We start from the raw sequence: 15158 nt of genomic DNA, 5'->3' as shown, positions 1-15158 counted from the left end.
TAATGAATTAGAGCTCTGGAAAACTTTAAGAAGGTCAACATTTGGGTTTTATAACCAGCTCAAAAATCTTACTGCGTACTAATTTTTAACGCAAGAGTCTAACGAAGTGCGAAAGCTGCAATACTTACTTTGAATCATTCATGATAGGGGATGCGGGTATCAGTTCAAGAAGAAAGAGCATCACAACACAATTGATTTGAATTGAAGGAACAATCGCTCGCGAAAAGGGAGAAAGAAGCGAAGCAGGTATCGGCAAAATACTAACGGCCCACCCACCCGCGCAACAGACGTGGATGCTACAGAGCAGTATAATTTCTTTGAAGAGGTCACAAATTACTCAGTTACGATCGAAGGCTCGCCTGGAGTGGTCCTACTCGGGTGTAACATTGGTTTCAAGTGGTTGGAAACAGTAGTGCTATAGTTAAGTCGGACTTTAAACACTTGAGAATTGACGAGGAAGCAGCCGAATGTGCTGCGTATTGAGCGCAATTTTGCTGATCTTTGAACTAAAGAACTCTAGTTGATAGTGAGCGGTATGTGGTGTTTACGTTCGTCGTTGTTGTTATTTGCGTGTTTGCTGGCGGTAGCAGCAGCCCGTCCAGGCCGCCATCATGGTAGTGGATTCATGCTGGAAGCCCGCAATCACTGGAGACATAACGAGCTTCGCGAGGAAGCCAAGTGTGGATATGAGGTGAGAAGATGAATGTGGTTTTGGATAGCTAGAACCCCTTCTACAGCTGGTGTATAGCTGAAATAAAGTTTACAAGCTAATACCTACCTTATATTGTGAATTGGCGGTCTTAGCATGGGTTGTTCTTTGCTTTGGAATTAATTTGATTTCGTTAATGTTTCGTTAAGCAGCAATCTGGACACTAAGTCCATAAATCCAGACACTTTTAAAAGTTGATTATCAATGCGTATTTTTTTTTTTATTAAATCTAAAAGGCCATAAACATCCAAAATGTGTTTCAAAGTGAGTGGAAGTCATAGATAATGTAAGCTTTGTCAATTGGATCTGTTTTGCTTAGAATTCGTAGCTCATAAAGTCCATTACCAACCCGAGCACAGAAATTACCGGAATCCGAATCGGTTATGGAGTCCGTGAGCTTCTGAATTCAAAATAAAACAGATCCAATTGACTTATTTTACTTTATTTAAGTAGAAAAATTTTTCCTTCCAAACCCGTAAAAAATATAATTTTACTAAAAAGAATAGTTTTTCGATTATGTATGACCAGAGTTGCGACCTATCACAATAACGATCGTCAAACAGCTGATGGTAGTAACCACTAGCGTGCACAGGAATCTTGTTAAGGAGGGGCAATTTTTTTTTCTTGGTGCATTTAATCTGGGGATGGTGAATACTCCAAAGTACGTGGTGCACACCCACGAATGTTTCCGTCGACGGATCATTATCAATATACCTGATGACAATCGCAAACTGCTCGTGGTGGCCACAATCGCTCGTCACCTCTGCTGGTTTTCTTCGCAATGCTCCGTAGTTCTAATTTTTTTTTTTAATTTTGACGTAAATGCCAAGGATCATTAAAAAAAATTAAAAAATATGTAACGATTGGACGAAAAACGCACAAAATTATTTTGATAAGCGTGTACATGATTGTTAACGCAATGACGACTTGTGCGAAGGATTGAGCATGTGAACCCTGTCCATAAGTACCGCCAGTCAGGGTGACATAAAATGATGCCGACCATTCAACATGTTTTCAAGATGATATAAAGGACAAACCCGAATTTATTGCAACACATAAACATCTGACCCTTTTAACACCGTAACAAACGACTTGAAATTTTCAGAGAAGATTCTTAGACAAATTCTTAATAAGACAACAATCGACCAAGGTTCAATGGCAAACTAATAGGGTAGAGAACTACTTCACTTAATCACCCATTTTGGGCCTATCGAGCAGAAAACTTCAAATAAATCCATGATTTCAGAGTTAACAAGTCAATTATGCGTTTGGTACGATACTTTAGTTAATAAGCTACCGAATGAAGTCAATGAGAACGCGTGGTATTAAAGTTTGCACCCATTATTCCCAAAAACAAAAGAAGCGCTCCGACCGAATCAATTTTTATCTTCATCCGATAGGCCGAAGTGAACTCACTGGCGTTTCAATGGCGTTTCAATGCGTTAGGCCGAGTTTAGAATCCGTAGGCCGAGTTTGGCGTCAAGAAGCAGTGTTAGACTTTTGACAATATCTCAACGATTGGTTTCTCTTTATCAAATCTTACGGTACGTTCGGAAAGGTAAATAAATTTGGAAGCCATGAGTAATAAGAACATTCCGTTTGGTGCTAAACTGCGCTAGATTAAGAAAGACTATGTGCGGGTTGTGCTTAATAGTCCGGAAATGGGGTAGTTAACCCTACTTACTTTTCAATCAGGGAATCCAAGAGCTGTCTTTAAACTTTGTACAGTTGAGAAAAAGTCCATCCTCAGAATTCCTTGAGGTTCTTTTCGAATTTTTTGGAACTCTATGAGCTCTTTTGAGATTCTTCTCAGAAGTCCTCTGGAATTATTTTTAGAACGCTTCTTGACTTTTACTCAGAACACCTTGGAACTGAAATTCCCTTAGAGCTTCAGAAGAATTTCCTCAGTATTTTCTAGAAATTATTCCCGGAATGAGCTAGAGATTATCGCTACTCCCTTGAAATTTTCCTCAAAATCCCTTTGGAACTCAAAGTTTAATTTTCTCGTTATTCTTTTCGGAATTATCTTGAAACTATCTTGGAATACTCTCCAGAAATCTTTTTGAACTGTTCTCAGAATTCAATATCCTTGAGGATCTTCTCGGATTTTTTTAGAACTCTCCTAAGATCTCTTTTGAAATTCTTCTCAGAAGTCCACTGGAATTATATTTATAACTCTTCATGATTTTTTTCTCAGAACACATTGGAACTGAATGAGCTAGAAATTATCCTCGGAATTCGCTTGAAATTTTGCTTGGAATTTCATTCAAAATTTGATTCTCTAGAAATTATTCGCAGAATTTTCATGAAATCATCACCAGAAATCATTTCTTTTGGAACATGTCTTCAGATTTCAATACCCTTGAGGTTCTTCTCGGAAGTCAAGTTTAATTTGTCCGTCCATTCACCAAAACGTTGTAATTTTTCTAACAGAAATGTGCAATAAAGCTTGCCCCTCCATTTACCAGCAGCATTTGCAGCAGATTGTTGCAAATCTTACACCAGAAATTTTCAAAACAATCTTGCCCCCAGAAAATTTCAATTGACCAGAACGATGCTAATTTTCCACCGTTTAATGTTCAATAAAAAATGGTTCTCCAATCTTCTGATTGGTGCAGATTTCCTTTTTCCATTTTCTACCAGACATTTTCAATATATTTCAGATTTTTCATCATAAATTTTCAGTAAAGCAGCTTCCCTCTAATAATCAGAAAGGTGCAATTTTTACACCAGAAATTATTATTAAAGTTTAATGAGAGAGAAGGATTAGTAATTTCCATTTAATTCCACTACCTTATTTGCTTATCCTTGACAGATACGCGTATTTTGTTTACAATGTGCAGACCTCTTCAGTGTCTTGTACTAATACTCGAGTATTAGTACAAGGCACTGAAGAAGTCTGCATATTGTAGACGAAATACGCGTATCTGTCAAGGATAAGCAAATAAGGTAGTGGAATTAAATGGAAATTACTAATCCTTCTCTCTCTCATTATACAGGTATTCCACTAAGGCGCCCATATGCATCAGGATATTAAAGTTTGTTCATCTATTGAGCTTAAGGATGCAAATTTAATGCCAAACATTTTCCGAAAAGCTTGCCCATCCGTTCCCCAGAACGGTGCAGATTTTCCTCCAGAAGTTTTCAATGTAGCTTAATTTTAAATAAAGCTTATGCCTTCATTTACCAGACCAGTGCAAGTTTTCCACCAGAAATTTTCTGTTCATTTCATTAACCAGAGCAATACAAATTAAGCACCAAAAATTTTCTATAAAACATGCTCCTCCATTCACCAGAACGGTGCACCAAAAATTGTCGGTGAAGTTTGTTTCCCTATGCACCTTTGTGGTGCAATCCCCAGGCACCAGAATGGTGCAAATTTTCCACCATAAATTTTCAATGAAGCTTGCATTCATCAGGACGATGCTAATTATGCACCAGAAAAATTAATTAACCTTGCTTCTACATTCACCACAGTAATGCGAACGTTCCACCAGAAATATTCAGTTAAATGTGCACCTCCAAATTTTTAGCGTGATTCATTTTTTCCACCAGAGTTATTCATTTTGATTAGTCCCTCCATGATTGGTGATATTTTTACACCAGAAATATTCAATAAAAAGCTTTCTCTTCGATTTACCACCACGAAGGTGAATTTTTTCAACCTTAAACTCTTCTTTTATTCCTCCATGAACCACCTTGAAAAAAAAAATTACACCAGAATTTTTTGACCAAAAAACTTCATTGAAGTTTGTCCCTTCATGCACCTTTGTGGTGAAATTTTCAGACACCATCTCAAAGGAATTGACGCAATAAAAGGTTTCCAGTGCCCTTATAGTATGAAATGAAGCTATTTTACCTTCAAATCAAGTTCTCAAGAAATGAAGTTATTTTATATCATAATTTGGAAATGTGGAAATAAACATCTTCCACCTCCCACCTTGCCCCACCCTGTGCACGCCAGTGGTAGTAACGCCTGGTACATTCCTATCAATATGCTTGTCGAAGCACTCTCCATGACAATCCATCAAGTTGACGAAAGAAGTAAAAACTACAAGGGACAGCCCAATGGGGTTGTACGAACAGTTGACGTAGGACTACGCTCACATATGTTAACTATTTTGAACGAACGTTATTTAAAATTCCCGATATTATTATGACATTCGTGAATTTCTTCCGAAGTGTAATAATTGGTCAGTGTCCATTTTTCGTTTAATACTAATAAGATTCATTCTCAGTTCATGTGAAATTATTCTTGTGTTAGAAAACATTCCAAACTAACTCTTTCTTTGAAAATTGTGGTGGCCCTGAAAAGGGTCATTTTGATGGTTTGTGGCTCTGAAAAGAGCCGTTTTGATGTTGCATGGCCCTCAAAAGGACCGTTTCTGGTTCCTCTATATATGCATTTCGATCAACATCCGAAGTCCCTCCTTTTTTACATATTCTACACAAAGTATGCTGTGCAAAATATGTAAAAAGGGAGGGACTTTGGATGTATTTTTTGTACAGAATTCCTAAAAGCGAGGGACTTCGAATGTTAATCTAAATGCATATATAGAGGTACCAGGACAACTGCACTGTCCTCTGTGAACAATTAATGGAGTGAACAATTACGTAGTTTCAAACAACAGCATTGACATATGATGGAAAATTAATGCAGAAGCTTGACAAAATAGTTACTTATCAAAATCAACTCTTTGGTGGTAAAATTAATATTGGCGCCCCGAAAAAGACGATTTTGTGTGAATTTTGTTCAGGCGTTTACTTCCAGAAAACTTATGAAAATTAACTCTTTAAGTGGAATTATTTGTGTCGCCCTGATACGCATCGTCGTCTGTCGAGTGACAAGCAAATTACCCGGCTGTTTGCCGATGAATAACACGCACTAAATCGTGACGCCACTTATCACAGCTTCGTATTCCATCCCAAGGACAAGCGCGACTCCGGGGAAAAAGGCCCTTCATTGGTGGTCCCCAAGTGTCAATTCGGCCATTAAAGCCAGGAGAAAGGCCCTTCGGGCAGCCAACAGACTACCTGTCAACCATCCGGACAAGGAAACAGCACTACAACACTACCGAACGAAGAGGAATGACTGCAGGGATATCATCCGTGAAGCTAAAAAGGGGAGCTGGGAGTCCTTCCTAGACGAGGTTAACCCCAACCAAACAACAGCTAAGCAAAGTCATGGCGATAAGCGGTAAAAGGAGAGCCCGTGGTATCGCCATCGAGCACGACGGAACGACCACACGAAATCCAGCTGAAATCGTCGACATCCTCGGCAGCTACTTCGCGTCGCTGTCATCGATCGACAGGTACGACCCAGCATTCCGCCGGAAGAATTGCCCGACTATCCACTCGATAGGAAACCCTTCCGCATGGATGAACTCGCCCTTGCTTTATCTAAAGCTAGAGGCGCATCTGCTGGACCTGATGAAGTGGGGCTAGAGTTGGTGAACCAGGAATGGATGGGTGACACTTTCCCCGACCAGTGGAAACACAGCTTGACCATCTCAATTCCCAAACCAAACTCCACAGGGCACGAGGTGGACAAATTTAAACCCATTTCAATGACCAGCTGTGCGTCTAAGCAGGTTGAAAGAATGTTAAACAGGAGATTAATCCTGTACCTGGAGGAAGGGAAACACCTGGACCACCGACAGCATGCTTTTAGACCAGGTCACGGGACCAGCACATACCTCGGCTCCCTCAGCGAAGCTTTATCGTCAATGTCCGCAAATAACCATCCCGCTGGATTGGTTGCGCTTGACCTATCGAAGGCCTACAACCGGGCATGGTGGGCCTCATAGCCTAGTCAGTAAAGGCACGGTATTACCAAGCCGGAGGCGGCGGGCTCGATTCCCGGTCCGGTCGAGGGAATCTTTCGGGTTGGAAATTTTCTCGACTTCCCTGGGCATAGAGTATCATTGTGCTTGCCACACAATATACAAATTCATGCATTGGTATTGGCATCGAAAGCTCTCAATTAATAACTGTGGAAGTGCATTTAGAACACTAAGTTGAGAGCACGCAATAAGCTAATATGCGCTAAGCAATAAGCTTGAAATGCGAATAAGAAGAAGAAGACAACCGGGCATGGATGCCAGGTGTTTTGGACCAGTTGATAGCCTGGGGCCTGAAAGGACACGTGTTGAAGTTCATCCAGAACTTCCTCTCGCACCGGACCTTCCAGGTTGTCCTGGGAAACTGTCGATCCAAGTATTCACGAGGTTGCCGGTAGGAATCTTCATTTTCGTGTATGCAGACGACATCGTCCTTATGGCAATTAAGGAGACTGTCAAAGCGCTTCGAAGAAAAAATTTTCAAGCCACGGCCTACATCTCGAATTGGGCATCAAACGTGGGATTCCAGATGTCCGCAGCAAAAAGCGGGTACACTCATATTTGTCCGTCGAATCACCGGATCCTCAGCACGAAGATCAGCATCCAGGACGAAGTAATTCCGTTCAGAAAAACCCTTTGGATACTTGGTGTGCAGTTCGACTGCTCTCTTACATTCAACACGTACATGAATGAGGTAAAGAGTGCCTGCAAACAGCGCCTAAACATCCTGAGGACACTAGCAGGCCGACATCCTAACGCCAACCGGACCTCACGCTTCAATGTTGCGAAGGCTATAGTAAACTCGCGGCTGACCTATGGCATCGAGGCTACGTACCTTGCCAAACCGCGCCTTTTTTTTTCATACAGGGGGGAATCTGCTCACAGACACCTGAGATGGAACTCAGGGTGTGGGGATGGGAGAATTTCACTCCCGACCCACTAAACCTTACCCTGTGCGCTTGGGCCTTGACCTCCCCGGAACCGCCCGAAGGCATTACTTCGTGGGAGGGGCCGCTGTAGCGCTATGGCGCCTCTCTAGCAATACTCTAACGATCTAGTCGGGCAGTAGGTAACTGCTGCTCGGCTCGCCACTGTTGTTGTAATACCGAAACTCGGTGGTACCACACATCCTAGAAACGATGTTATCCGGACTGGTATCCGCTCCGCATATCGCTAGCATAGCGCTCGATACTGGCTTGAAACGTGGACAGGCGAACACAACGTGTTCGGCGGTCTCCTCGACACCAGCACATGTGGGGCAGATGGGAGTACTTGCATGTCCGAACCTATGCAGGTAGCTCCTAAAGCAGCCATGGCCTGACAGGAACTGTGTCAGGTGGAAGCTTACTTCCCCATGGCGCCTGTTGGCCCAGCTTCATACGGAAGCTATCAAGCGGTAAGTCCACCTCCCCTTTGTGGAGTTTTCTCACTCAGATTGCCATCTCGCGGTCGACACAACTCGCGTGTTGTTGCGCACCCCTCGAACGGTCCTCGCGTCATAGCACACCACATCCTCCTTAATGATAAGGCTGATTGGCATCTTTCCTGCTATGACACAACGGCCTCTCTCGAGATAGTGCGGTATGCACTGGCCACCCTCAAGCACATTAGCCTGTGTGTGCCCTCTAATTTCTGCCTGTGGCAGTCAATGTCCAGTACCGCAGCCCATGCAGGGCCGCCGTATCTGAGGATAGATACTACGACCCCAGCGAGGAGCCTGCGCTTACTGGCATTCACTGCCGAGCTGTTTGACATCATACGGGATAATGCCCCCACAGCCATAGACGCTCTCTTGCAGGCGTACTCGACGTGGCAGCCGTAGCTGAGCTTATCGTCGAGCATCACCCCCAAGAGTTTTAGAGAGCGCACAGACCTAATTGTGCTTCCGCCGACTGTCAACGTCGCATGCTGTACTGACATGCGATTGTTGACTACGACCACTTCCGTCTTGTGATGGGCGAGCTCCAGTTTCCTGGTTCTCATCCATTCCTCCACAAGCCTGACGCAGTGGGCCGCTGTCAGCTCTACCTACTCGAGGGATTCCCCGCAGACTACCAGCGTGACATCGTCGGCAAAACCTACAATTTTCACGCCTACCGGGAATTTTATCCTCAACAGTTCATCGTACATGACGTTCCATAACACCGGGCCCAGGATGGAGCCTTGTGGCAATCCTGCGGTGACTCTAACGCATTTTTCGCCATCTTCTGTGTCGTACGTCAACACACGATTCTGGAAGTAGCTTTCCAGAATCTTTTACAGCCCTCCGGGAATTTGGAGCTGGTGTAACGAGCGGGCTATCGCCCCCCCCCCCCCCCCCAGCACGCGCTGTTGAACGCTTTCTTCACATTTAAGGCTAGCACCGCGGAATAGCGAATGCCCCTTCGTTTCCGATGGACCACCTCTCTGTTCCTCCCGAGATTCAGTCGTACGAGCTCGTTGCATCCTCCTTCTTGACGGGAGGCAAGACGCTCTGAGGATAGAAATCGACTCGCTCCACCAGTACACCGGTCTATGGCTATGCCTGGGATAGGCTCTCCTAGGCATGGTTGTATCGCACGCCCTTGTCAGTGCTGCTACCAGTTCTTCCCCCGTCAGATCCGGGGTTATTCGCTCCCGCCTCAGTGCTTCGCCAAAGACCTCTTCCTCGAAGAACGCTACCCCACTCCACCGCCCATGCGTTAAAGTCGCCCACAATGACCACCGGTCTTAGGTCGACAAGTACCGCAGTGACTCTGTCCACCATCTGCGAGAATTGCTCGAACCGTGCCTGGTGAAAAGGCTTACACCAGTCTACCAGCAAGCACTTCGGATTTCTTCCGGACTCCTTCCTGGTACCCCCGGGATCGCCACCTGCATTGAGGGAGGAGTACTCCCCTTCGACCGCCTGATTACCGGGACTATATGCAAACACGCCATCGGGCTGAATGAGATAACGTCAGGTACAGACGAGGAAGGTTCCCTCCTAAAGGAGGCCAACAAGTTCCTCAGGGAAATCTCCAACCGAGCTCTCCCCCCCCGTGTGCAAGACACATTGGGTTGGAGCCAGAGGCTGGAACAAACCGCCAATCAAGACCGACCACACCATCAAACGACACTTCAAGGCTGGTTCCAATCCCTCTGTGGTAAATCAGACGGTATTGGACTTGCAGAGAAGGAAGTACGCTGGATACGCCATCCGTTACTCGGACGGTTCCGTAGCCCAGAAAAGGGTGGGCATCGGCATCTCCAGTGACCTCCTAAAGGAGTGTCACAGGCTCCCGGATGAGTGCTCTATTTTTTCCGCCGAGGCGGCCGCAGCTTTTATCGTAGTTACTACCCCGGATACACGGCCAATCGCACTTTTCACAGACTCTGCTAGTGTAGTCACTGCACTTGAATCCGCAACCAGCAGGCACCCCTGCATACAGGCCATCCAAGAGTACGCGCCACCCAACACGGTATTCATTTGGTTGCCTGGACACTTCGGTGTAAAAGGGAATGAGGAAGCTGATCACCTCGCCGGATCAGGCCGTCGTATGACCTAATATACCCGGAAGGTCCCCGGTCAGGATCTGAAGAAGTGGGTCACCAAGACCGTAGACCAATCCTGGAGCCGGAAGTATACTGTTTATACGGAAGATAAAAGGGGACACCAGCAGATGGGAGGATCCACCCGGTGACTCCGGTCTGGCCACACAAACGTCTCCCACAACTATAAGAGGGACGGACCCTTCCGGAGGATATGCGACCACTGCCACATCCCACAGACCGTCGAGCACTTCATCTGCATATGCCCGAAATACGATGGAACCAGGAGAAGCTACGACATTTCCGGCAACATCCGGGATGTCCTCTCCGATGATCCCCGTTCGGACTGCTACGCTGTTCATCTTCCTGAAGGAAACCGGACTCTTCAATATGATTTAAATTACTCGACCCACGCAACCCTCAATGACTAGCTCCAACTACCGGCATACACCACGATACGTTTCAACCCTGAACCCTGATGACAACTTACCGCAATCCAATTGGAAATCCAACTGAATTAACGCAGATGTACCACGCCAGTTCTTATTTTAATATGTCCTTTATGTTTATACTGATTTGTGATTTATGTTAATGGAGTTAATGGTTATACAAACACTGTAGCAGCTCTTACAAACCTTTTGGAACTCCCTTCTGGAGTTCCCAAGGCGAACCAGCCAATGGCTGAAAGCCTTGTAAAAAAAAAAAAAAAAAAAAAAAAAAAAAAAACGGTTCGTATTCTTCTAGACGCGGCAGGATTGATACACATTACCGGGTTTATCGATCTTTGTCGTGGTTGGAGAATTCTGAGACTTCCACGGATACGGTGAGTTAGTTTGAGCTTGGGTGAGCTTTGACATGACGATAACGTGCTTGATGACGGTGGCCCAAAATACTTTCTCACGATGAGCAACTGTACCCAAACAGTGACTGTGTGGCTTCATCACTGCTTCTCTGTCTAGAGCGCTCTTGCAGGCAGCTTTGGCAGCAAGCTGCTTGTGGAGCCTTTTGAACACGTCTGAAGTTCGAAAGGAAATGCGGCAACGGCTTGATTCGTTTGGAACCAACTATGTGATGTCTTTGTTAGGAAATACACCTTATGATGTAAGCAAATGTATGGGAAATTTTGATGCTACAAAATTGCTGGAGTAAGCTCCCTTCGAATGACATATTTCACACTAATGCTTTGGAGATATATGCGTTCAAAACCTGACCCTTTCGTTACATGCTCATTTTTCGTACTCGCAAAGTGTACCCCCATATAGAAAACAAAGACGTAGTCCTACGTCAAAAGCAACTAGTGAATGTCGTCTGCGGTGGTGATCCATCACCGATCTGGTCATTCCCGACAATCACGACACTCATCTGTGTTCGTTTTGAAGCAGTTGCTGCTCTGCTTGCTTATGTGAGTGTGTTGGAGGGTGAGCCCAACAGCTTGCGTTCAATTTTACCAGCTTTGTTTGTAACTCACACAGTCGCGCCTGCCGAGACAAACTTGGAATGCATAGGCATTGTTTTCATTTTCTTCTGTCGTTTCGCTTCTTCTCGTCGTCGTACTGCAGAAGTTTTCACTGTTTCCGTTGTGCTACATCAAAATTCGGTCAAATCAATATCAACATCAATTCGGACAATTCAACATTCGAACAAAACCAAATGTTGACGATAATTATAAATTTGGGTCAATGCAAAATTCAAAATTCCAAATTCCTCATATAAGCTCCTATTTTAAAATCGTACAAAAATTGTTAGATGCCCCTGGGTTACTTAAAAACACCTTCAAAACGCAATCAATAAATATCATGAAAAGAGATAAGATCTCAACTGTCAGTATGCAGAAGACCACCAGCGAAAGCTGTCCATACAAACAAATATTAAATAACGGTGGATTATCAAACACACCAATTGTTCTCAACTTCTCCTGATAAACAAGAATAGACACTCTTCTCGAGAGCAGATATCTCTATCAGCGAATTGCAAATATTGTTGTCCCACTGAATGACACACTTCAAGATAACCATTTTTCATTAGTCACATTTTGATTGACAATCTTTTTTTTTTGTCCACAGTCATGCCCGGTGCCAAAGGACGATATGCTCAACATCCATCTGGTTCCGCACAGCCACGATGACGTCGGTTGGCTCAAGACCGTAGACCAGTACTACTACGGTAGCAAGAGCAACCATCAGTACGCTGGAGTGCAGTACATCCTGGATTCGGTGGTGGAAGCCCTGCTGAAGAACCCCGATCGGAAGTTCATCTACGTCGAGTCGGCATTCTTCTTCAAGTGGTGGGACGAGCAGACGCCGGAACTACAGAAGGCGGTTCACAAACTGGTACGGGAAGGTCGGTTGGAGTTTGCCGGAGGAGCTTGGAGCATGAACGATGAGGCTGCATCGCACTATCAAAGCTTGATCGATCAGTTCACTTGGGGCCTGAGGCTGTTGAACGATACCTTCGGAGAATGCGGACGGCCTCGGGCCGGATGGCAGATTGATCCGTTTGGGCATTCGAGAGAGCAAGCCTCGCTGTTCGCTCAGATGGGTTTCGATGGAATGTTCTTCGCTCGGTTGGACTGGCGTGACAACACCAAGAGGCTGCAGGACAAGACTGCAGAGATGCTTTGGAAGTCGAGTGCAAATTTGGAGGATAGTGATATGTTTACGTCGGTGCTGTACAATCACTACAGTGCACCGCCAGGATTCTGCTTTGATATACTGTGTAGGGATGATCCGTTCGTGGATGGACAGTATAGTGTCGAGAACAATGTGAAGCAGAAGGTTGATGATTTCTTGGCATTTGTTACGAACATGTCTGCACGTTACCGATCGAACAACTTGATCATCACCATGGGAGATGACTTCAACTACATGGATGCCAACATGAATTTCGTAAATATGGATAAGCTTATTAAGTGAGTGTTTTTTTTTTAATATTGAAATCGCGTTGATCATAAATTTAACTGTCTTCCAGGTACACCAACGCCCGCCAATCTGCTGGATCCAAAGTCAACGTATTTTACTCAACCCCGACTTGCTATCTAAAAGCCGTTCACGACACTCAACTAACCTGGCCGACCAAGACCGATGACTTCTTCCCATATGCCTCGGATCCACATGCCTACTGGACTGGATACTTCACGTCCCGGCCGACCTCGAAACGCATGGAACGCCACGGCAATCATTTTCTTCAGGTCTGCAAACAGCTGACCGCTCTGAGTCCATCTAAGGGTGGTGAAGAACACCTGACCGTCCTGCGGGAAGCGATTGGTGTGATGCAACATCACGATGCCATTACCGGAACGGAGAAACAGCACGTTACCGATGACTACTCGCGAATGCTCCACGTTGCGATCGAAGCTTGTGGGGCAAACACCAATGCCGCCTTGCAGAGTATGACTAAGAATCCCGCGACATTCGAATCGTGCCATCTGCTGAACATCACTCAGTGTGAAATTTCCGAGACCAAGGAGAACTTTGTGGTCACATTGTACAATCCACTAGCCCATGCCAACTACCAATACGTACGTCTACCGGTTACAGGAAACAGCTACTTAGTCCGAGATCATTCAGGACAAGAACTATCTTCGCAAATGGTTTCCATTCCCGAACCGGTTGCTAACCTTTTCTACCGAGTTGGCCTATCCACTCAAGAGCTGGTGTTCCTAGCAAATGATATCCCTCCCATGGGTTATCGATCGTACTACGTATCGGAAACGTATGACGATAGTCATACTCAGAATGATGAACATCCATCCAAGAAGAAAACCGTGTCCATTGCAAACAATCGCTTGACATTGAACTTTGACGAAAATGGTTTCCTGAGCACTATCAACTTTGGAGAGGAAAGTCATCGATTGCAGCAGGATTTCCTGTATTACGAAGGAGCCTACGGTAATAACGAAATCTTCGAGAATCGTTCTTCTGGGGCTTACATATTCCGACCGAATAGTACCGAAAAGCACGCAACTTCTTTGGTTCGATTGACCGTCATCAAGGGTGACCAAGTCCAGGAGGTTCACCAGCAGTTCAACGAATGGGTCAGTCAGGTGATTCGTCTTCATGACAATGAAATGCACGTGGAGTTTGAGTGGATGGTGGGACCGATTCCGATCGATGACGGTAAGGGTAAGGAGATCATTTCCAGGTTCTACACGGATATCCAGTCGGATGGAGTGTTCTGGACGGATTCGAATGGCCGGGAGATGATAAAGCGAGTGAGGGATCAGCGGGAAACTTGGGATTTGGAATTGGTGGAACCGGTTGCTGGGAATTATTACCCGGTGACTACGAAGATTGCCTTGGAAGACGATAACCTGCGGATGGCTGTGTTGAACGACCGAGCTCAGGGCGGAACCAGCATGCAGGATGGAGTTGTCGAGCTTATGGTTCACCGAAGACTGTTGCGAGACGACGCATTTGGGGTTGGTGAAGCTTTGAATGAGACTTCTTACGGAACTGGGTTGATTGCTAGGGGAAAACATTTCTTGGTGTTTGGAACGAAGGGTCCTCAGATGATGCCCGTTCAAGTGAGGGAACGCGTCATGCAGAATCACGTCATGATGCCGGCATGGATGTTCCTGAGCGATGCCACCGATTTGTCATTCGATGAGTGGCAGTCCAACTACATCAATATGGTAAGAATAGTTTGACTGTTTAAGCTAAATAAATCAACCCAAACTTTCTGTTTCACAGTTCTCGGCGATGGCGGCATCACTTCCGGTAAACGTTAACCTCTTAACATTCGAACCTTGGAAGCAACCCTCGACCTACCTGGTGCGATTTGAACACCTTTTCGAGAAGAATGAAGATTCACTGTACTCATCACCCATCACCTTCAACCTCGAAGAGGTCTTCTCCAAATTTAGCATCTCCAGCATTCAGGAAACTACTCTGGCGGCAAACCAGTGGAAGGAGGACATGTCGCGGCTTAAGTTCTACGCAGATCCGGTCCCAGTGCCCGAGCAAACCTCCAATCAGATCATGGCCAAATCCGGCGACGTCATGGAAATCATATTGAACCCAATGGAAATTCGCACTTTTGTCATTCAAATGGATTTTAAGTAGAGAATAGAACTTTTTCAAAATACACAAATCCATTGCTTT

The 15158-nt window shown here is 45.0% G+C and overlaps 1 protein-coding gene across 1 annotated transcript; it reads left to right on the top strand.

Annotated features, from left to right (window-relative positions):
• The first annotated feature begins 406 nt into the window (after nucleotides 1-406).
• On the top strand, nucleotides 407-15153 carry LOC135711779 (lysosomal alpha-mannosidase-like). The gene is made up of 4 exons (XM_065234746.1): nucleotides 407-691; nucleotides 12123-12967; nucleotides 13027-14689; nucleotides 14748-15153. Exons 1-4 carry the CDS (start codon nucleotides 536-538, stop codon nucleotides 15117-15119), a joined length of 3036 nt encoding a protein of 1011 aa, XP_065090818.1. The 5' UTR covers nucleotides 407-535; the 3' UTR covers nucleotides 15120-15153.
• Nucleotides 15154-15158: the final 5 nt, after the last annotated feature.

The sequence above is a fragment of the Ochlerotatus camptorhynchus genome, unplaced genomic scaffold (assembly GCF_037179485.1).
Source record: "Ochlerotatus camptorhynchus isolate MF236.1 unplaced genomic scaffold, CSIRO-AGI_Acam_v1.1 ptg000442l, whole genome shotgun sequence".
NCBI classification, from domain to species: domain Eukaryota; kingdom Metazoa; phylum Arthropoda; class Insecta; order Diptera; family Culicidae; genus Ochlerotatus; species Ochlerotatus camptorhynchus.
This window is presented reverse-complemented; position numbering and strand designations above follow the sequence as displayed.

Bases quoted from the DNA above. Each gene is read 5' to 3' on its own strand.
- LOC135711779 (XM_065234746.1), top strand. From the start codon at position 536: ATGTGGTGTTTACGTTCGTCGTTGTTGTTATTTGCGTGTTTGCTGGCG. The intron at 12,968-13,026 runs GTGAGTGTTTTT...ACTGTCTTCCAG, and splicing joins AATATGGATAAGCTTATTAA to GTACACCAACGCCCGCCAAT. The intron at 14,690-14,747 runs GTAAGAATAGTT...TCTGTTTCACAG, and splicing joins AGTCCAACTACATCAATATG to TTCTCGGCGATGGCGGCATC.